This window comes from Thunnus maccoyii, chromosome 7 (genome assembly GCF_910596095.1).
Source record: "Thunnus maccoyii chromosome 7, fThuMac1.1, whole genome shotgun sequence".
NCBI classification, from domain to species: Eukaryota; Metazoa; Chordata; class Actinopteri; order Scombriformes; family Scombridae; genus Thunnus; species Thunnus maccoyii.
This window is the reverse complement of record NC_056539.1, coordinates 12,451,274-12,475,274: the sequence shown is the minus strand read 5'-3', so window position 1 is coordinate 12,475,274 and position 24,001 is coordinate 12,451,274. Positions and strand designations below refer to the sequence as shown.

The following is a 24,001-nucleotide window of genomic DNA, read 5'->3' as shown; positions in this document are numbered from 1 at the left end:
AACGCCTAAAACCCAAATCCTCCCACCCTTTCTTTTTTTGGTAACCAAAAATATCCCCCACCCCTCCTCCACCCACTCCCAAGTCTTTCCTTCCTCCTCCTCTCCCCACAAAATCACAGGTCATTCCTGTTGGTTTCTATACAGTTATACAATATCCATGCACAAAAGAAAAAAGCGCACCTTCCTTTCAATAAAAGGTGCTGGTCTTTAATATTCTAAGAACATCAGGAGCACTTGAACACACCCAGGAACCTTCAAAAGTAACTGTGAAATTTTTTTTTCAGAGAAAAGACAACTTAAAGGCAGAAGAACGCTAACAATGAGTAAAAGGTTATTCCTCCTTTGGTTTATCATCAAATATTTGGTGTAAAATTCAGCCCAAATCATATTTTTGTCATTTCTTCCTTTCTTTTTTTGTTTTTTGTTTTTTTTTTCTTTTGAACGTACCCGCCTTGGAGAGAGCTTTTGAACTAAACATCTGAAGTGAGTAGCTCTTGCCCCTCTCTTTCTATTCTAGCCTTCTCTTCTGTCTCTTCTTTTCTCGTGTAACCCTCCACAGAAACATTCACAATGTCTTTTCCTTTATGAAAACAGTAAGTACATGCCGTAGCAAAACAAAGAGAACGTACGAGAAAAATGAGCAAACAAAAGGAATTTAACAGTATAAAGCTTCAAGTCACAAGTTCCAAAACTAACTATCATAGTATCATAGTTTCATAATCATTGTTATCATTAGCAGTATTATTTTCAGTTTAAATTACATAAAGTTTACATGAAAGGTTTTGAGGTATTTCAGAATTAATTGTCAACACACGCCTACCGAGTCTTAGCACTAGCCAGGGGGAGAGGTCGACTGGACAGATGAGGTGGAGGGAGGAGAGATTTTGTGTCTATAAACTGTCAGTGAGTCTTCCACACTGTGCTTGCACGCAGTGGAGAGAGAGAGAGAGACATTTAGTGGTAAGATATTACAACTACAGCCCTCTGAGTGCTTACAGCCTCTGCCTTTTTACCCCCCTCTTTCTCTGTTACACAAAAATATCTCTGATGCGAGAGAGGTAAAGCGGCTGAAGAGTATAAGCACACCGGGCAGGCAGAAAAGAAAAAAACACAAAGGCTGTGAGCTACTAGAAGATACAGTAACAAAGACTCTGACAGATTAAGGAGTAACATATAATTTTGTTTCAAATAAATAGTGTATAGAAAATGTTTTATAGACTTTCTACATGATAAAGTGCTTGTATTCTAGTGTATCAAGATGGAAAGTCAATATGGGAGAAAATGCTGACACAGCCCCCACTCTGTGTCCCTCTCTTTGGCCCCCCTTTCTGTCCATCCAATTATGGGTGCATTGTCTGTATGTGAGTGCATGTTTGTAAATGGGTGTGCAGCTATATGCTGTGTGCGTATGTGTGTGTGTGTGTGTGTGTGTTTCCAGTGCAGTCCCACCCGTGGTTGAAGGGAAAAGGCACTCAACTCTGTCTGCAAGGCAGCCACCTCCTCCTATGTGGCACGATGCAGTCTGACTGCGCTGTTAGTACAAACGTGTGTGTGTGTGTGTTGTTGTCAGTGTGTCTGTCTGTAACAGTATTGGGCAAAGAGGGGGGGCTCTTTTTTTTTGGTTTTTGTCCCCCTAGGCAGTTTCAGACTGGTAGGCTGCAGTATCTTTGGTATTAGTGGCGGTTTCACAAACCACTCAGCTTAGTGAGGTAGCCACATTGGTTCTCACTACAAACAAATGTCATTTTGTCAGCCTAATACCTAGAGCTGAATCTAGCCATTTACCTATGCTCACTGAACTGTATACCACAAATCAATTTTTAGCTCATCTTCCTTTGGCGACTTTAACTCACTGCTTACAGCAACGTGAAGTTAGTCAGTACCTCCCGATCAACTCCTCGACAATGACCATCTCTTATCTAATCTGCACCGCTAATCTGACTACATTGTTGGAAATGCTACAGTTGCATCTTAAGACCATACAGATAACTATTGAGTCCCGAGCTTTACCCCCCGACACTCCTCCCTCCCCCCCACCCCCACACACCCTCCAATAAAACACACTGAATCAGCTAGGACATTTGGAGGTCATGTTTTGTCCCCCTCCATTTTACCCCATTCTTGGGGCTCAGCTTAAAGGGGGCTGAGAGTACCACAGTTCTGACATGAAATGCCAAAAGAGAGAAAGCATCCGCTGTTTATTCTTCTCTTGAGCAGCTCCCTGTTTTTCTTTTTTTTTTCTCCTTTCTCACGGTAAATGTCTCATCCGAGTTTATATTCACATAGAATGCAAAAAAAAAAAAAAAAAAAAAGTCCTTCATTGGCCTCGGTCCTTGCATCCCACTTGTTTTTCCTTTTAAAAAGTCCTTCCTTTTTTGTTTTTGATTTATCAACAAGGTGCCTTACTTATGCACAACAGAGCACAATAGTAACAAGAAATAGAAACTTTGTGTCTATGGTACTAATTAAATACCCGCATCAATATAGAGAGGAAGAGAGAAAGAGAGGGGGGCAATGGGGTTAGAGGGACAGAGGAGGTAGAGAACCAAAGATAGAATGAGAGATTTTCTTCTGCTTCAGAATGTGTCCAGTTATGTGTTGGAGACTTGTTTTTGTATTTGTAACACATACTGTATATGTGGTATCTTTGTCATTTGAGGTTTGGTTATTGTATGCCTTAAAATCTGATTCTTTTTTTTATTTTTTTACTAAAAAAGTATATTTTAATTCAGTTAAAAGCTGATTGTTGGTTGCTATGGCACACACTTGCCCGTCATCAGTGGGGCGCACTGTATCTGTGTGTGAACCTATACCATATTCTCTGATTAGCATTAAGGCAGTAAGCATTGGCACTAATTATTGTAGCATTTTGACAGCTGAGTGTGGTGGTTAGCTTTGGGTTAGCTACTGATAACCCTTGTGTGGGAATAACCAGGAGATTTGGTTTGAATCACATCTGCTGGGAGATGAGATGAGTGAATGGAAAAATGGCGGCTCTACGTTATGAGACTGTTGATTTGACAAAATATGAAGCCTCCCAAAATAAGGGAAATGAAACCTCCGCTGCACCTCAGATGTGTCTGTCTCTGTATGCCTTTCTGTTACATTTGACTCTGTTGTACTTCTCTGTCCCCTCTGTGTAATTTCTCTGTTTTGTGGATTCTTTAAGATTTTAAGTTGGCTAAACAAATCCCTGTCTTTGCTAAATCCCTGCGTTTTCAGCGTTCGGTTTAACCATCCCCCTCCTCGGGCTTCACCAGTGCTGGTTGGATGAGGAACAACAATAGGATAATGGTTAGCTATTGATCTGCCTTCAAAGAGCTGTGAGGGCCTGAATGTGTTGTGCCATGACTTCTCCTCAGCATCTAGTGGCTCTTCCCTCCCTCTCCTCCCGCTCTGAACCCCCTTGCTCTGCTGGATGCAGGTCTCTGCTGTCGACAGCAGGGGGCACTGTTGCTCTGCCAGCACAGACAGAACCTGGGAGGGAGAGGTGTGCTGCTGCTGCTGCTGCTGCTGCTGTTATGAGGCCTTTGTGTCCCCATCTCCACTGGGTTCCATGTGCTCCTCTTACATTCTGCTTTTCTTATGCAGCTGTAATGTAGTTGGCTGGTTGCCCGTGCGTGTTGTTGTCGCTTGGTTCTCAGTTATTGATCAGAGGAAAAGCTCCCAGCAGAACAAAGAGCATGTCCAGACATCTCACCCACCTCTCCTGTTGGTCAGAGAAACACAGACTTGAGGCTCAGACTAAGAGTAACAATGACATGTCTCCCTACAGGCCTCCAACATCTGTGCAAAAAATATAGACCTGGGCCTGGAAGACCTGAGAATCTACTGCTGAGCGTCTTGAGTTTCACCTTCAGGAGGGGTCAAGGCCCTGCTCTCTCTGTCTGCATCGATTCATTTTTCAATTCATTAGTTTTCCGTATGATCAGGCTGAGCTGCTCTCTGAAATGGCCGGCCATCAGGGAATACCTTTGGCCGAGGAATGAAGGAGACTACAGGAGGAGGGGGGAGGTAGAGGCGGAGAATTGGAAAGCCTTGTTGTTTTTTTCATAGGCTGCGTTGTTTTCTTTATGACGGCCTTGTGTGTGCAGAATGGGGCTCGGATAATAAGGCTATGTGCTGTTCTGTCAGATTTATTGCCGTTCTTTTTCCCCTTGTTGCTTCCGTGTGCCGGCGTAGAGGGGATGTGAAAGAGAGTAAAGAGGCAGACACAAAGAGGTGAGTTGGGAGAAAAAGCAGAGTCAGTGGCTACTTGGGTGGTGAAGGAGGCCAGTGTTATGTCTGATACCGTCCAACAAAAACGTCAAATCTTTGGTGTCTCTTTACTTTGTCTGGAACAAAGATGCCATAAAAATGATTTTCTTTCAAAAAAGACAGAATCAATGATTGTCCTTATGTTGAGTAATGCAGAGTGGACCTGACTTCACTATTCACCTTTAGATTATGCTTGTTTCAGGTGAGAGCTTGAAATATTTTGACTGACAAAAAAGATGATTGCATGGCACAAAGGATTTTCGGGCAGAGGACACATTCAGACGGTCCAGGCCAGGGTTGTTGTAGACAGGTTTCACCACCAATTACCCATGCCTGTTGTTCCAACCTGGGTCCCCAGCCCTCTGAAGGCCCTCTCCTCCTCTCAGGCCTTAGAGAAGGTGGTGGCGGATGTGCCCGGTTGCCCGGGGCTGGTACCATGGTCATCATGCCAGCGGTCCACACAGCGGCGGCGCGCGTTCATGAAGAAGTTGCTGACGGTGCTGAGCTCCAGGCCGAGCTGCTGGGAGATGGTGATCTGCATTTCCTTTGATGGACGCTTGTTCTCCTTGAAGATGGCGATGAGTGTGCGGCGCTGCAGGTCAGTGAAGACCAGACGCTGTTTCTTGGGTGCCGTGTTGCGGTCCTTGTGTTGTTCCTGTTCTTTGCGCTTGCAGGCTTGGTGTGGATGGCAGCGGTTGGAGGGATAGGGATGAGAGTGGGAGGCAAAGAGGGGAAAGAGAACACAAAGCAAGGTAAATATACAAAAGTGATTATTTTTATTACTAAATAACAAGACAGGAGGTGGAGGGAAGTAAAGTAACTAAATGTATCATTAGCCAATACTTAAACACATAAAAACTAGTTTATACACCAGGAGAGATTCTACAGCTCCATCTCTATTGCCATATTAAAGTTGATTTAAAGCTAATCCATGCCTCCTGCCCAGTGGGAATATTCCTTCCATCCTGCAGAGTGCAGACAGGGAGCCAGCCTGCGGTGAGAGAAAGATGGGGTGAGCGAGGAGGGGGGGTGTGGGACTGGCTGTTGCCTGCTAGCTGGAGACACTGCTGTTTGATTCAATATTAATGCAGTTTGAGTCGCAATGGGGGACTGAGTGACTGTTGCACAAAAGTAAGCATTGTGTGTTTGTGTGTGTGTGTGTGTGTAAATGATAGAGGCGGGGCAGACACGGGGAAAGAAAAAGTTGGAGAGAAAGCGGGAAGGAAAAAAAAACAGAAAAAAGGTGGAGGAGTAAGACAAAGTGTGTGCATTTGTGTGTGTATAAGAACCAAAGAGAGGAGCTGAGAGGAGAAGGGAGGGGTGGCGAGTGAAGGAGAAAGAGAAATATTGACCGACTTTGCTGTAGGAATTGGGGGGTTCTCTGTAGGGACTGAGGTCAGAATCCCCCCCAGCAGGTCTACAGTCTGCTACTTCAAACAGAGCCCACTGGAGCCCACTCTATTGAGCTCTGAGAGGGTATTTATAACCCACTCCCCCCCCACCACCACCAAACACTCGAGAGGTGCTTGCACCGGCTGCTATGAGCCCCTTCCCATACACAGAGCAATTTTCAAAAGAAAACACACCGAGTGTACTCTTTTACGTTTGGGAGGGGGGGGCAGAGAGGGTGGTGGTGGGGTTGTAGGTAGCGAACATAGAAATTAATAGTTAATAGAGTGTTGTATTGTGGGTAAGTGTGCTGTAACTCAAAGTATTTGTAGGAGACGGGTGGAGAGAAGCAGACGGGTGTGAGAGTAAAAGGCAGAAACGGCGCCCAGAGATGGTGTGGGAGTTGCGTGGAAGTTGTGTGGAAGGTTAAGGCACCACCTCTGCAGCCACACGCTCCCCTGCTGGCTGAGGATCGAATCCTGCCAGAACGGACTGTGTGTCCCTCTCAGCCTCCCTACTGTCTCAATAAAACGAGAGCAAATTGGAGAGAGAAAGAGAGAGAAAGATGCCATCCCTGTGGGGTCTCCACCTGCTGCCATTTGGTATTGTCTGATACTTTCATACCCGCCTTCAATAATGTCTCACTCTCATGCTGTGTGTGTGTGTGTGTGTGTGTGTGTGTGTGTGTGTGTCTTGATGCATTTAAGGACAGATTTTTTTATGTTCCTGCATGAGCTTGTGTTCTACTTGTGTGTGTGTGTGTGTGTGTGTGTGTGTGTGTGTTCGGGGGGAGGTTGTGATTATGCTGAAGTGGCTGGAGCCAAGCAGTGGCGCTGTGTGTCTAATTACAGTGGAACAGAGCCCATTGATCAGCCATTGCAGTCCAATCTGTTTACTACAGATGTCTAACCTGCACACAAGCCCATCCATCATATTCATATTTCACATCAACACTGCAGCTATATATTTATTTATATCACGCAAATGCACACATGCTAATATGCCACATACAAATTTGTCCGAATGCATGCTTGTATGTACAGTATGTATATCATTATCATCGCCGTATATAATAATTTGATTTATTGATGGTAGTAAGGGTAGTCATGGTGATGGGAGGGAGGAGGAGGAAGATGATGGTGATGTCATTTTATGGTTTTGGATTTTAGCAGAAATGATTCACAGCGTCCCGGTGAGTTAAGTCGCAGCAGGTCAGATTTTTCAGGACAAGAAGAACAGATTATGAAAGCCGGTGAGACGTCACAATAACATCCTGCATCTGTTCTCGTCCTTTTTATTGAATTAAATTCCTCCAAATATAATGACAGCAAAACCCCGAACATTCGTGTCTTCTGGTGACACCAACCTACAACCACATACAAAACCAGATAATTGCAGGGACAAAACACTGGCAGAACGGCTCATTATGGTGGATTTATTGGCAAATTGATTTATTTATTGTCATTCATCAATATGACAACATCTTTAAAAAAAACCCATTGTAGTCCACTACCAAGAAATGTTTATAATTAGTTTTTTAAAATGCACTCAGTTTGCTCATTTCATGCTTCTTATTCAAGCATACATCAGTTGTAACTGATAGACATTAAACCTTTAAGTTGTTTTTATACAACATGAATATATGCATTATCCTCGGATATATTGTGTGAATTATTTAAGCAGATTCTGACTAAATGAATACAGTTGTTGATGCTTTAGTGTCACCTGTTCTGTGATTAATGAATCCTTTGGGGGTCAAATTATTCCCTTGAGAGGTGAAAAGCTACACCAGCACCAATTCTGTACTTGGTTTTAAGACATGAGGCATAACATACAATAAAGAAACCATACTAAGATATCAAGCTAGTATCTATATGAAAAGAGGAAAATGTATGCATCTGAGACAAAAAAAACAGCTGAGGAAATAAGACCATACTCAAGCTGCAAGTACAGTCAAAAGATGTTAGGAAATGTGCAGCCTTGATGGGGAGGAAGCAGCTTCTAAACCATGTCTCAAGAATTTTTCATCTACAAAACAATACCAAAATTTCACTGTTAAAGGCCGAAGAACAGAGAGCTTATGTGAGGATTCATGATTTTAGAAATGTCCAGGCTTATTCCACATTTGCACTGGGTCAGCTCCACTGACTCCACTCTCCTCAGCAAAGGCCTGCCATCCCCTCTGGCTTGTACATGTGTGGAGAAGGATTCGTTTCCCAGCAGGACAGTGAGCCTAAACATGCAGCGAAGCTCTATACCAGGCCTGTTTGATGTCCAAGGAGGACCAGAAAGGAGTGCTGACATGCACAGCTTTCCCTCCACAATTGCCAGACCTCGACATCACTGAGCATCTTTCTGAACATAGGAAAAAGGCGATTGATGCCGTCTCTAAGACATTGCTGGAATAATGTAAAAAATCTAATTTTACAAACATGTGAGGCATCAATGCCAAGAAGAGAGAGGTGAAATATTTTACATATTACTTTTTGACACATTTTGACTTACATTATGTACCTGATGTGTGATATCTGAATCGTATTTTAAAAATGTGAATTATTTCATGGGAACTGATTATATAATATTTTTGTATTAGACCCTGCATTCTTTAAGATCAATTTTTCTGTTTTTCTTGGCAGAGCAATACTATCAATATTATTATCATATAGATTTATAACTATCTCAATATTTAAGTCCAGACTCATTTTCCATTTATTTTATGTAGCTTCAAGTTGACCTGAAGACCTCACCTACCTCTGGTTTTTCCTGACGTGTGGCTGCACACAGGTACAATCACACACACACACACACACACACTGTCCCTTTTCATGAAATGTAATTTTTAAAATACTGCGTAAACAATAAACTTTTTTCTTTTTCTCTGGAAAGCAAAATGCATCGAATTAGCTTTATAAACACATTTGGACTTATTTTGCCTTTTGTGTCTAATTTCTTATAAGTAAAAAATACTTTTCCTTTTCATAAATAGTCTTTAAAAAGCGTAAAATCAACATGGATTTATCTAGCTACTAAAAGATGATTCCACGAAAAATGTACAGATGGGTTTGTTTTTCATGTAGGTACAAATCTTAGCTGAGGAAACACACAGCATGTCACTATTATTAATTACAGTTTTTAGGACTTTGCTCTCTTTAAACTCCTAAAAATGTGACTGAAAAAACAGCATAAATGTATTTTAGGCGATAAGCACATAAAGTGTTGATGTGTCTCAGACAATCTCAGCCTCTCTCTCTACATCTTTCCAGTCACGTCCTTCCTCACCGTCGACAATGTGCTTTGTGCCGTTTCGGTCGGCAGGTGTCGCTCTCGCCGTGGCCCGGCTGCACGGGGCGCCATAGTGCGCTGCCTTTGCTACAGGCGCTGGATTTAGTAATCAATATCGATCGATCGGTGAGGAAGGGGGCCCTGATTACTGAACCAAGCTCGGCGTAGAAAAGAGAAAAAAAAATCGATCATTGCAGCTTTTAGAGCTACAGTAGGCAACGAGCAGAGAGACGGACATAAACTCATGCACAAAGAGCGACCGGACAGGAGCAGAGATGTTTGGTGCTGAGTGTTTCCTGAGGTGTACACCCCGCTGCTGCACGGCCAGACAGAAATGTAATTTCTATAACTCGCAATGTGGAGCTGCTGAACAGGAGCTGACCTACTTTAAATGGATCCCTCAGGCTCCTCACAAACACAGAGAGACTGATTAACAAAGCCATGTTTACCTCATGTTCACTGTTCAACCACTCTTATACATTATTATTCAGTAGCCTGTATTATTAGTGTAATATTATTGTTTTTTTTTGTTGTTTCCATGAATACAAAGTAGAAGATCAGTTAATCCTCGTGAATGTCAGTTCAAGGGCCTTTATGGTCAAGCAACCTATCTGATAAACTATCAATTTCTTTAAGGAGTGATTCTTCAACTTATCCTTTATGCCCTTTATGCCCCCCCCAACCTAACGTCCCCCCACCCCAACTGATGACATTAATATTCTTTGCTTCACGACAAACCAAGCGAGGTTAAGAGAAAGGCCCTGGGTGTTCAATATCGATCGATAGATTCGTGAATAATTCGTGTGTGAAATTCAGTTCGTCCAATTAATTATGCCTCGGAGGGGGAGTGGGCCTAGAGAGAGGAGATTCATGAAGGGAAGGAGACGCAGAGAACACGGCAGGAAGGAAGCACGATGATCCAAATCAGAGAGAGAGAGGGAAATAACTAAATTACGGCGTCAAACATGACGCTGAGACTCACCTGTCCCACCTGTGTTTACTGTGCGTACTAGCAGCTGTCTTCAGTTATCTGTCCCTGAAGATGTGAGTCCACCATGAGCATTAATCACTTATTGATCATCGCTGCCCTTCCTGCTCATAATGAGAAAGTCAAACCGCCTAATATTGTGCCTTTAGTGTTTTATGAAACCATGATTACGCATCAGAAATGACTCCCGCTCTTCCAAACTCTCCTCACGGTTTGCAAATTCAATCCTTAAGCCCCCTTTTCTGTTCGTGATCCCTGTAAAACAGACAGGGTCAACGTCTGCTGATTTAATTAATTTACCAATAAACATGTTTACCGGTTACGGTTCGGTGCCTTTATACACACACACAAACACACACACACACACACTGCAGCCCGTTTATTGTTGGGAGGCAGCCCCTGTCCTCACTGCAGGGCCAGTTTGCTTGTAGTTGCACTCTTCTCCGTGTATTGTAAGAAGCATGATTGGGCAATTTGATGTTTAGCCTTCAATCCATTTATTAAGTAACGTCGCTGCTGTTTCGCATGGGCTGTTGCCCAAGATTGATGGCAGCGCGCATGTCTGTGCTGTGGCATTTATTCCATTCAAGGCTGTAGGGCAGTGCCAAGCTCTCTCACTCTCGCCAGACCAGAACACTTCCAGCTCAATACTCCTTAATGTAATGAGTGAGAATTGGTGTTAATATACTTATAAAGCGACACAATTTGCTTGTTTGCTTTCTCCCGCGACTCAGCTGCGAGGCATTTCTCCACCACTTCAATAAAACTCAACCTGAACTCAGTTACACCTTCGCCCACATCCCACCTTATAGTCAGATTCAGCTGCAACATTTGCTGTATCATCTATCAGGTTTTGTTTTTTTTTACATTTAGACATAATATTAATATACTGTATCAGCCAATTTTATGTTTTCTGTGTCAGTTTGGTTTCCTGTGCGCACCTGAGGAATATAATTTTATTCACTAGTCTGTTTTCTAAACCTCAATGTGTTATTAGCAGCACAGTGGTAAACCCTCAGAAATTATATAGTGCCAAAAAAACTCAATAATCAGTAACGACTGCTGCTGCGATGATCACGCTCCTTATGAGGTTTTAGATAATTAAACGCACTCAGCCATTTAAGCGCATGATTGAGAGAAGCGTACGACTGGATTTGAACCCGCATTATTATTAATATTTTATTTTTTTTCTGCTAGTTTAATAGCAGCCTTGTCTGCATGTGCCAGTTATTTGTATGAATGGGTCCGTGGTTGGAGTGATACTCTTAACTGCGATTATCATTGATTCCGTTCATAATTGCTTTGACCAGTTATGCGTGATAGCGGTAATGATTTCGAAGAGACACTCAGGCCTGCACGCTTTCATTTCCCACCCGGTGAAGCCACAGACAACAGGTGTGTGTGTGTGCCCGCTGTGACGTTTTTCTGTAATTCATTCAGCTTCTTTACTTTGAGATATTTGGACAGAAAATGATGAATCCGGATTGTAATGGACAAATTAGGCGAGTGTGACTGAAATCTTATTGGCTTATCAATATTAAAAATAAATATTTGCTCACAAAACATGATAAAATATTAATTAATATACTATTTAATTCTTTTTTTTTTTTTTTTAAATCGTCTCATGAACAGGGGATATAATTAATTAACATTTAAACACATAGCATGTTAAAGCTGCCTCTGTGGGACTCAGTAGACCTACATGCAGGGCTGTGTGTCTCGGGTCCATGCGGATCTGAAAACCCAAATTTCCTTTAACCGCCTTTTCATTTGCTGTAAAGAGTTTACATACTTTTTAAAGCTGCGTAAATCTATCAGAAGCTCTTTCATGGTCTAAACTCAATGACTTTTTTTCACATATGATCACCAAAGTCTCGCGGGACCAGTCGGATATTCAGAGGTCAAAGTTGAACTCTTCTATATTCTATATTTACATTCTATTTTTATTTAATGAGGAGGTGTACACGTTGAGGAAAAAGTTGCACCACAATTCAGAAATGTGTTCATTTCCTTTAAATGTCAGCTGTCACTTCTCTGCTCATTTCTGATTTGTCGCAGGAGAAGCAGCAGACATGATGACACTGTTTTCTCTCCACAGAGGAACACAGACAGATTTTCAATATGCGACGAGAGGCAACAGAAATATTATAACTCAATCCTTTAACTCAGTGACCTAAATGCATTTATGTGATCTATTTTCCCCCAATGCAAAAAAACAAAAACCGAAAAACACACATATTAGATTGCAGTAAATAAAAATGTTATGTCTTTCTGTAGCAAATTGCAAGAATTTGTCAATTTTATGGTTGATTTTTTTTTTTATTTTGGTTTATTCAGATTTATTTTCTCGAAGCTTGATTTATTACATTTTGTAAAGCAAATAGGTTAAAAAAAATGCTGATGCTAAAATGATTAGCCTATTTATTTATTACAAGACAGTCCCAAATCATCTTAATAATTAATTATATGAGCATAATCACCAGTAGCAACAGCAACAACAACAACAATAATAATAATAATAACATAATAATAATCATAATAATAATAAACTGAATTGTATTTGTTTATGGGTGCAAAACACATGACTACAATTTGTTATCCTGTAATAAATGTTTTGCTTTACACACACACACACACACACACACACACACACACACACACACACACTTTGCAATAAATTAAAGACTGAAGAAACAATAAGTCAGTTTGTTTGTTTTTTTCACATCGGCTCAGTAAAGCAACAAATTAAACAAATGAATAATTTCAGAATAAGCCCGCAGCCTGTTCGTTATATTTAATAACATGTAATACAAAGGCTATATGGGCTGACATCGATTCATTCATCAATTGATTTCACAGTCGTTTTGTTCCTTTGTTGATCTGTGTGGGGTTGCCCAACCGGAGTTTCGGGTTGCAACTGTGGGTACGATAAGCGTGTGTGTGTGTGTGTGTGTGTGTGTGTGTGTGTGTGTGTGTGTGTGTGTGTGTGTGTGTGTGTGTGTGTGTGTGTGTTTGCGGTTTTGTTGTGATCGACCCTGCAGAAAGACTTACAGAGCTTCCTTACAAACCATCTGTAGACTCTCCTTTGAAAAAAGGCCCGGCGAGGTCCAGACAGGATTTGTGAGGAGGAGAATTTAAATATTCCTGTTTTAACTTACTGATTTATTTCTAGAGGTCTCATGCAGAGATAAACGACTCTGCAAAACGAGGCTAATGTACAGACTTCACTGCAAAAATGTCAATTTTAACAGATGTATCTAAAAAAAAAATCTTTTAACGAGCGAAGTAATTTGACAGATCATTTCATTTTATTTCTGGAAGATATATTTTTAATTTTCATTTGTAATACCTTCTTTTCTTATTATTTTTCCTCCAAAATATTACCACTTCTTCTATGAAAATTAAAGAGGATCCACGTGCGAAATAAGTGGAATAAACTGTCTCTACATGCATGAATCTTTCTCTCGATTTAAGGATAAGATTTCAACCTCTGCGTGATTAAACGGCTCCTTGCTTTTATAGAAACAGTCTTCAATTGGATTCTCTTCTCTTTAATTGCGTGGACAGTGTCCTTGCCTTGTGTTCTTAGCCTGCGTATTAAACAAGCCATTATCGGGCCTTTAATAACCGATGGCCTGTCAGTGCGTCAGATAAGCAGCCAGTGTGCTCACACACACTCACCGCTGCTACTGCTTCTGCACACAGATTTCCACCCAGCGGAGGCTTTCCTCACCCACCCCAAAAAAGTAATCCGTTACTTATCTCCTCACTGTGTGGGAACAGGAACATCTGCTTCATTTTAATGTGCGAAGGTCAAACAGTCACAGTTATCTGAGTGTTGACATCCAGCGTGAATAAAATAATGAATCAGTGGGAAGTAGGTGAGGTAGGGGTTTAAGGCAAAATTCACCGCTTCAGTCTATGTTTTGGTGTTTTTTGTAACTGTCAAATAATAACTAAAAAAGGGTCATTATAATGCATTACAGGAGAAGGACTCGTGTATATGAGTGCAGACCTAGTTTTTTGGGGGCATCCCGGCGTTACATAACAGCGGGGCTGAGCTCCGTAGACACAATGAGCCTGCTGATGTGCTCTGGTCAACATGTTTAATTGCACAACAGCCTGCTCTTTGGAACCGTCACCTGCTTTGAATCTTATGTAAACCAATGCAGATTGTGGCAGGTCAAAAGCCACACACGCACGCACACGCGCGCGCGCACACACGCACACATACACACACATACAGTAGGCTATGATTTGTTTTCTTCACACACACACACACACACACACACTGTTCATCCTACATTTTAAAATCCTTCTGTGAAGCCATTTGACTCCACAGCACAAGGACGCACAATAAGATTTAATTATGATTATCTTAAGTTTTGGGGCCCTTTGTACTTTTCAGGGGGGGGGGGTTGTGGGTAGGAGGGGGGTGGGTGGGCATGCATTAACCCTTTGATGCTAGCCGCGTGCATTCAGTCGACTCTGCCAGCAATTTGATTTAAAGGTCATTCTCTCCTATCGATCCGGTTTGGCGAGGGGGCGACGGAGTAGCGTAGAAATTGATCATCTAAAATAGAAGAGACGGTATTCGAGACTGTACTGAGTCCAGACCTCTACTGCATGTATAATTGCAAAGCAGCCCTCCCTCCCCCCACCCCCCACCCCGTGTGAATTGGACCGAGGTGTGTGTATGTGTGTGTTTGGTGTGTTTGTGCAGAGAGGAATGGGTGAAAATGTGGTAGACAGCGCAGGCTCTTGCTTCAGCCGCCGCTGTGTAGACAAATCTGACTTCTATTAAAATTACATTATTCTTGAATAATAAGGTCGACGCGGTCAGAGCTGTGTGTGCAGGACGGAACAGTGTGGGTGGGATGTATAATGAGCGAGAAAGAGGTTAAACGATTGTGAACTTTAAGTTGTCTCACGCTGCTAATCCTTCTGTATGGCAGAATTAAAAGAGGACCACTAAAAACCTCTCCGTTTTTTAAAAAGTCAGCATCTCTTTAGGCAGCGAGGTGCGCAACAAGGCAGCGTGAGAGCACGCGTTTATTAGTCATTCTGTTGTGTGTTATGAAGGGTGAGCTGTTAATGGGAGAAATGGGGTTGCACGCTGGAGATGGAGGGGGTTGCATGGCTGCATGGCGCAGCTCCAGAGATGGAAAAGGAGAGGTCGGGGAATGGAAATCGATACAGATTCAGGGCTCGCCAGATCGGCCTTAACAATGTGGCGCAGACGCACTCTACATCCCGATCACATACACACAGGAGAGAAGAAACGGGGAGGCGACACGTACGCAGGCTGTAGCTGCTGCTATGATATTATCCCATCTTATGCAGCCATGCAGCGTTAAATAAGAATAAGAAAAAAAAAAAAAGAAAATAGAAATGGAGAGCTGTGGCTTCTCAAACAGCCAAGATAAACAAAATCAATCATTTTTAGGGCGCATGTGATGTTTCTCTCAAAAGTCCTCATTCCCCTATATCCTCCATGATGCATCCAATAATGAATATTCATATCAGGCTACAAAATGAAGATTTATGCTAATTTAAAGTTGGATTAATTGCACACACAGCCAGTCTCTTCGTGGCGGGTTACAGATAATGATGCAAGGAGTGAGATGTCATTTCATCTGGTATGTGCTGCACTGAACCCGGGATTTAAGCAAAATAGCCTCGAGGTATAACCTCGAGAAAATGACTGTTGCTCTCCCACCAGAGGATTTCAAAGGCGATGGTTGTACATGCGTGTCTCAGTACTTAGCTACAGCACACGCTGCTGTGCTTAACGAGGAACGAGGCTCTGAAACCGCAGCTGCACTGTTTACTCCCCTATCTTCCCCTCACACATCAATTATTAAAGTACCAATCGATCATTTCGCAAGGTAACATCAAGCCATCTCTTCATGAGAAAAAAAAAAATCCTGTTTTAAATTATCCCGCATCAATCACATCTTAATGCCCTATCCAATTAAACCCATTATCCTGCCTTACATGACCAAAAAAAGAACACCACTCCTGACTATTTTTGTTGCTCTTGGATATTTTTGTTGAACATCCTAAAATACATCCCAGATTGTGTTCCTCAGCTTCCCCCTTAAAAAAAAAAAAAAGGAAAAAGCTTGGGATGTGATTTAAATGGAAACCCCGGTTTGCTTCGTGTTGGACTGGAAAGTAGGAGAGTGTGATTGACGCGATTGTAGATTGTAATATTGATCGATGGTTGGAAGCTGTTGGATGAAATAATGGTGTTTAGGGCCTACAAGAATGCTATTAACTATGTACTGGTAAAAGTCCAGTTCACCACCTTGAACTGTCCTCAAAACAGAGAGAAGACCCCGCAGTTCAGTGTGGATGGACGGATAGTTCAGCACTCTGGACAGCGCCTGAAACAAGAACACTGACCTGCAGGAGGAGAGGAAGTATGTGCTGCCTCATTCTGAATGCTTTGTAATGGGCCATAAAAGGCTATAACCAGCCTGTAACCTTCTTAATATAACGCACAAACACTAAGATGAATCTGTATTTGTACAAAAGCAATAATTTACACCTACTTTCCTCTGGAGTATTCACATTTTTATCAGTTTGTTGCAACCAAAGAGGATAAAAGTGGCTTTAACTCAAAAATTTTAACAGTCTAAAAAGTGGTTACAATTAAGAGCACAGCCTGTAAGAAAGGCCCAATAAAAATATATTTACCAAGGAAAATGAAGATGGGCCTGGCAGTGGTGCGGGCGCAGAGGGGAAAGGGGACGGGGGATGTGGGGGATGGGGGATGATATTGCTCCAGGATTAGGCCTGTGTAAACTGCGTGTAGTCCATTGAAACATGAAAGGAGGCCTCCCACCCTCATTCCCAACAATGTTTTTCCTCTGTGTCCTGTGGGTCTTGACCTGCACACCCTGGCACGTGCCCCGGCCATTCAAATGGAAATGAACCAACTGCGCTTTTTTTTTTGTGCGTGTGGAAAGGGGACCTCGGCATGCCATGGCACCTCATCACTGTCACAGGAAAGAATTAGGATGTAGGATGGGAGCCTGTGTCACAGTAACTGAATATTTTCAGTGTTTTCCAGCATATTTCTGGAAAAACTCGGATGATTGTATGACTCAAACCCCAAAAGCCACATTGAGAGTTCACTATACACACAAGAAATGGAGCATCACAGCAGAGAGAGAGAGAAAAGGTGAGGTGTGCAACAGCGTTTTTTTTTTTTTTTTTTTAACAGCTGTCCTCTTTCTCCCCTTTTCCGGCTCCCGCCTCCCCCCTCATGCTCCGGGGGAGAGACCAATGGGAGAGAGTGCTGAGGCGGGATAATTGATAGATGCACTGGCTATCCTTATCGATCAGGGCTGTATTGACCCGACCAAATACATTGAGATGGAGTGTGGAATTCAACACAGATGCAAAGACGAATTGTTTTCATCGTTAATGCGATCTTTAAATGCTTTCCAAACCTCACTTCGCCCGCGTCTTTCTTACTCGTGTAGCTTTACAATGAAGCTGCCTATTTATTTCTACAAAAAGTCGACTGATACATGTACTTTAAGGTGCCTGGAAAATGTATGTCTGTGTTGTGGGTTTGCATATGAGGAGCACAATAGGTAGGAGAGCCTGTGGGTCTTTGCCCTCGTTGCATTAGGAGATGTTAAGCGTGAAGGACACATTCCCCCCTAAACTGGCCTATCTCTGCTATGTTTTTCGTTTCAGGAGTGGATTGTCCTGTGTGTGTGTGTGTATGTGTGTTTATGTGTGTGTGTGTGTGTGTGTGTGTGTGTGTGTGTGTGTGTGTGTGTGTGTGTGTGTGTGTGTGTGTGTGTGTGTGTGCAGACAGTGGCATTTTCACATTAGCTAAGCAGGGCAGCTGCATTGATTTGTGTGACTGTGATGAATTTGGAATAGTAATTTGAATTTATTGATTGATGTGGCCGAGCGAGTATGGCCCAGCCTCACTTTCAGCATCACAACCCCCCCAGCCCAACCACCCCCCACCCCCAACTCCCACTCCCAACCCACATGCGCACTGAGGATAATGGTGATTTTAAATGCAATAAGTAAAATGTTGCTCCGCGCATTTACATACAAGTCATTTGTCATTTAGCCCAACTGGATTTTTACCCCCAAGAACTATTGTGACACCAGGATGCTCACAAAGCACAATGTGCGCTTTAAATCTGCCTTTTCAGGAAAGAAAAATATTTATTTAAAAAAATAGGAGAGTTGATAACATCTATCGCCACAGAATGAAATTAAGATCAGATTTAATTCAATTCCACATCTCTATAGAGAATAAATATCCACATACGCACACACCTTGCCTGCTTGGCGCTGTCCTGGGCCTGACCACGTTAAAATATGCAGGAGGTGTGCATTGCACAGGACTGTGCCACTCCAACATGTCAATTGAATCGGGGGGGTTTTATCCTGATGCGGGGTGTGGAAGATATAAAACCCCACAGCCCAATTAGCTTTAACAGCAGTGGCACTTAAAGAGACAATTGTGGAGTGTTTAAATCTTTATTTACCAGAACCCCACTAAATGCGCAAAGGAACAATTTACATGCCATTAAGTGCTTTTCAATAGGGCATTGACCGGAACTAAAATATGCCACTATATCTGCTTAATTGAACTGTTCGCTGAAATACGACACAGAAGAGCTGATTGACGTTTGGGAGCGCACGTCTAAACAGTGCCTTTACACAAACATCAATGAGAAGGGACCATTCACTCACATCTCTGTTTTAACCTCACTGCGACGTTCCTCTTTTTCCATTTACGTCCTGTTAATCAGGTTGTAAGTGTTAAAGGGTTTAAAGGGGGCGGGTATGTTGGATCAAATCACAATCTGTGCGTAATAAAAATCAAAACCATGGATGAAAGAGATGAACCATGCAGAAAGACAAAATGGAGAGAAGGGAGGTTTGTGTCAAACAATTTGTCTCCTCCTGAACAGAAAGGATGTCCAGTCCTTTCTGTCTTCACATCCCAACGAGCCCATAATCTCACAAGCCACAATAAACACCATTTCTCAGTCTCAGAGAGAAGAAACAGGCCCTAAACCAAGTTTGGAGAGACCCAGAGTGCAGGAGACAACACAGACCAGAGAAAGACGCATCTGCTTGTGTCTCTGTCTTTCAGATCCAAATCGATAATTTATCAGTGCGATCCTCTGAAAGGGGACGCCTGGACCTGAAATATTGATCCATAAGAGGTCATGCTCCCCCGACTCTTTGGCCAGGCCTCAGACGATCCTTGTTTGCAACGACGCGCTTATTTGACAGCGGAAGTGCCAAAGTACTGCATAAAGTTTGTTTGATTCATGAGTCCAAAGTAAAAAAGCTGAGCGTTTGAGTTGAAGTCATTTCAAAGTGTAGATTTGGTTTTCCTTTAAAGTAATAGCTGTGAGATGTAATCAGTTTTGCTCACATCCTGCTTTGATTTCCTTTGTTTGGTCTGTTTCTCTTGTGTGTGTGTGTGTGTGTGTGTGTGTGTGTGTGTGTGTGTGTGTGTGTGTGTGTGTGTGTGTGTGTGTGTGTGTGTGTGTGTGTGTGTGAAAGAGAGAGAGAGAGAGAGTGAAAAATAGGGAGACAGAAGGAGAGGGATGTGTGTATCCGTGCTTTATGTCCGTGCGTAAAACTGCTATATGTCTGCGTAAAAACACACACACATGTCAGGCCCAGTTTGCACCAGGTCTACTTTTAAGAGGTGCCTCCTGTCTTTTGTTTATAACACTTCCAGTGTTGCACAGCGTCTGTTTATACTATCATGGATTGTAGCATCAATCAAAATATAGATTTCCCTCAACATTTAACACCCCAACTGTCATGATGAAGTTTTACTCGATACAATCGACTAATAACTTCTAGTAATGTCGGTTTGAGCAGCTATTGACAGTCTCGCCACATTGACTTCTAATTGATCCCTCCACATCACTCAGGTTGGGAGCTGTCTCCTCACTCACCTGCAAGCCTGAGCGCCGACATCCGCTGGAACTCGGGCTCCTGGAGCCACTTCCACATCCTCCTGAACGTCTCCCGGCCAGACTTGAGTTTACTCCACGGTTTAGGATTCCTCAGCAGGTCAGACAGAGTTCCCTGGGACCGGCACAAGATCCTCTGAGCAAAGATGGCCTGGGGGATGCTGTAGCGCTTGAGCTCTGCTGTTATTCGCTGTGCCACCTCCTTGGTGTTTATCTCCTCCACCTGCCCTGACCCAGCTCCCTGCCCGCCTCCCACCACCGTCTGCCTGTCCCGGTCTGATAGCATGGACCCGTTTGCCTGAGAGTGCGGATGGCTGTGATGGTGTATGCCGTTCAAGGATGTCATGAGCCCGGCCCCGTGGCCCCCTAGACCCCGGGCCAGGTGCTCCTCGCCCCGGGACAGCATGGCTGCGTGGGACTCGAAGCCCCCCGAGGAGAGCATCTTGTCGTTGGAGAGGTGAGCTCCAGGACCGTAGGCGCTGAGAGTCTGCTGGGAGCTGTGCAAAGACCCCAGACCGTTGGACAGAGGGGACAGAGGCTGCCCCATGCCGGACATGTCTTTGGGGTAGTGGCCATAGAGGTTACTCATGGATGCGAGGCTTCGGTCGTCCCTCATCAGGGTGAAGCTGCCGCTGACGTTCCCGGCCGCAAGTCGCTGGTGCGCCGGATGATGGTGAGCATGCGGGTGTGGATGGTGAAATTTCTCCGAAACGGTGGATATGGGGGGCAGGTGCTGCAGCGGCGTCAGCGTGGTGTAGGTGCTGCTCAGGCTCATCCCGGAGTCGCACGACATGGTCATTGCCGGATGCAAGGGGCCAGACAAAGCGTGGTCTGTGCGGTAGTCCCCTGCTCCCTCCAGTATCGAGGCCATGCTGGACACCATGGCTGACCGTCCGTGCGACACCAAGTTCCGATGCGACGCCGACGACTGGCGCGCGTGTGGGGAGTTCATTAAGTCGCTCGTTTGATGGGAGTGAGATACACCGTGCAGATTTCCAATGTTTTCCATTGTAAGCTCCATCGTTGCAAAAGGATCTTTATTTCCACCCCTCTCGCCACTCTCTCGCTCTCTCCCTCGCTTCTCTCCCCCTCTCTCTCCCTCTCTCACTGTCGCTCTGTCTCACACTCCTTTCCAATAAATTTTGAACGATTTCAAAGCCAAGCCATTGATTGTAGTTGCCTCTCTGCAGTCAATCCAGCATGGTTTTAAAAGATCGGGTCCCGGCCGCCACACAACTGTGCCGCAAACCTCTGCTCAGTGTGTGAAGGTGTCTGCGCCTGCCTGGATTTCTTCCGCTGTAGAGCACCTTCTACTATACCCAAAGCGCTGCTCTGCTCTCTGTGTGTATATTGACGTGCCCGCGCTCATGTCAAGATGAGACCGAGCCTGTGCGCACGTGCGCGCCCCCGTTGCGTATCCTCGCACTCGCGTATACTCTTGTCTGGGGCCAATCTGACGTCACTGGCCCCCCATGTCATGGGTTGCGCTTTATGTTGCAAACTGTGAACCTCAAATTCCTGAAAAAGATTGCATTAGACACTTATGAAGATAAAACAACAGGCGGCCTATCATGAGCGCCGCTGCAATCCTGAGCAGTGTGTGCAACGTTTACACTGAGGCGGATAAGCAGGACCCGCTCCTTGTTTTCTCTGATAAAAAGCGTTTGACACGGCGCCAACACATGTGATGCCTCTCTTGAAGGTTAAATATTAATGTGTCACATCAGGCCACGAGTGTGCTGAGAAAACCACAACTTATCTTGCAGATGAAGCTTACAACATCCGGCATTTTTTTTGATAGGTTTTCAGTCTTTTTTCATAAATTGAAATATGCATCATTTATTGATGCTGATAGACTCATTGCATTTGTAGTTCCATGAGAATACGTGTAATCGCACAATCAGTTTATTTAAGCTTCTCTTTTTGAAATCTGGAAAATAAACTGTAAGCTTTCATTCACAACTTTTCCTTACAAATGATATTTTTGTTTTCCTTCAGCAAAATGTTACTGAATAAATCTGTCCAGTGTAATTTCATCATAGCCTCCAGGCTTTGACCCCCTTTCGCATCTTTGCTCCTCCGGATTCAGGCCATGAAAATCAAACTCTCTCCCATACGACTCTCACATAATGTTTCACGCCTTACAAACTTGTGTATGAAACTTACTGCTGCTCGCTGACGTCAATCCAGGTCAGCAATCCATCAGTGTCAAAGTGTGTATGGATCAGGAGATGCATCGATAGGCTGGTGCCTATTGCAGGAGCCCCGCAATATGGATGCGATATAGCAACACATTGAAGAATTGGATTCTGTAAAGGGCGTTTTGGGTGTAAACCGAGCAGAGCAGCCTATAAAGTTGTCAAAATAGTTTTCCCTCTATAAACACCATATATTTTTATTCATGTCAGGCATTTCCCAGCTCCCAACAATATCATGAACACCTGTACAATCTGGTGCAATAATCCAATATTCAGTTGTTTGAGTGAAGTGGCTGCAGTAAGAGACTGAAAATGTGTGCTGATATTGAATTTAATTTGTGTTACATTGCGAGGTGTAACATGTCACAAACATATAGTGTTGCAGGGCTGTAGTGTTGTATTGTATGTAATTGTTGTGTCCAGCCTGATGGGTGAGATGTGCCGAGACATCTCTGTGATATGTTTTAGACATGTTTGGACACATCGTGGGGTGTGTGTGTGTGAGTGTGTGTGTGTGTGTGTGTGTGTGTGTGTGTGTGTGTGTGTGTGTGTGTTAAGCCCTCTTCAGGCCTTTATGTGAACACTGTTATACCAAGTGGAAAGTCTTTGCATTTACACCGATGTTATGTAAAATGAGGCCAAAAAATTTTTTGTCCAACAATCTAAGTGCATCACTAATCATTTGCAAATTGCGTAAAATAATTCCTCTGACCAGTGTTTACCAACAGTGAGGCCAAGTCCATCCATAACTTCGCTGATGAATTGTGATATCAGTGGCCTTGGCACGCAGCTCCTCTCCCCAAATAATGACCCTAAAAACTGTGTCTTTGCTGATTGCCAACGGGGGATGGTGGCTTTTGGCTTGTGCCATCAGGAGAACAGCAGTGTCCGCTTGGGTTAATGTCCCTGTATTGATCCCAGCAACCACTGCTATCGAAAATGAATTACCGAAGCCCGCACAGCAGCGAATCCGTCATCTGTGCTCAGCCAGCCGGCCAGAGCAGCTTATTGGTCGCGGTGGTGATGGATGTTAACTTTCATTGCTGGCTCCTTGCTCCTAATTCACCAGGGTTTACAACCCAAAACAACGCGCTGGAAAGTTTTATACTTTCACCAAGAGCTTGTAAACTTCACACCAAGCCTCTCAGTGTTCCTCTCTCTCTCTCTCTCTTTCTCTCTCTCTCTCCCTGCGTGTCTTTAATTTGGTTTTTATATTTGCACCATAAGAAGTCATGTTAACTTTACGCAGATAATAAACAGCAGGGTCAACAAGCAGGGGTTGTTACCTGATCAGTGTACTTTCCCCGTTTTCAATCAATGTTGTTTTCTTCTGTTTTATGCAGCTTGGACAAATCGTTCATATAACAAAGCCAAAAATAAAATTTGAATGCGAAGTAAACCCAGCTATTTTCCCCCACTGAAAAAAATCCATGTATCCGCCTAGAGCTCCGTTTTAATTTGTATTTTAATGTACTGTTTTCGAATACTTAGCCTAAATAAGCATATCCTATGGCAAATACAATATGAAATATTAACTGTGTCGATATCTGCGGTGTGACTGGGGCGATGCCGCAGAGACCCGGTGATTTATTTCTTATTAATAACAGCGGGCGAGGTGGTGGCCTCAGCACCACGTTGGCATCGACTTTACGCACACACACACACACACACACTGCAGTGATTGTGCAGCAGTCGTCTCAGCGTGTGTGTGTGTGTGTGTGTTCATTTATTTGTTAATAATATGAAAATCCTTCACCCCAAAAAAGTTAGAATATTCTCCTTTTTTTTCTAGGACTTTTGTAATTTAGTACAGTTTGTCCTAAAAGTCTCTGTCAAGTCTTTCATGAGGCCTAAAAGCATTTTGTTTTTGTTTTTTTTATCAGCACTGCTGTCGTTTGCTGATC

General features: G+C 43.4%; 1 protein-coding gene and 1 long non-coding RNA gene across 3 annotated transcripts; one reads left to right on the top strand and one right to left on the bottom strand.

Moving 5' to 3' along the window:
* Window positions 1-3,499: 3,499 nt before the first annotated feature.
* Window positions 3,500-22,521, bottom strand: onecut3a (one cut homeobox 3a). The gene is made up of 2 exons (XM_042417030.1): window positions 19,882-22,521; window positions 3,500-4,932 (listed from the first exon to the last, which is right to left on the bottom strand). The coding sequence occupies exons 1-2, from the start codon at window positions 20,918-20,920 to the stop codon at window positions 4,640-4,642; spliced, it is 1,332 nt and encodes a 443-aa protein (XP_042272964.1). The 5' UTR covers window positions 20,921-22,521; the 3' UTR covers window positions 3,500-4,639.
* Window positions 4,840-19,915, top strand: LOC121900602. 2 transcript variants are annotated; one of them, XR_006096991.1, is made up of 4 exons: window positions 7,159-8,108; window positions 8,369-8,430; window positions 16,248-16,341; window positions 19,858-19,915. It is a non-coding gene; the product is annotated as an uncharacterized LOC121900602 (long non-coding RNA). The 2 variants fall into 2 exon arrangements; XR_006096992.1 differs by lacking the exons at window positions 7,159-8,108; window positions 19,858-19,915 and adding an exon at window positions 4,840-5,009 and having other exon boundaries at window positions 16,248-16,333.
* Window positions 22,522-24,001: the final 1,480 nt, after the last annotated feature.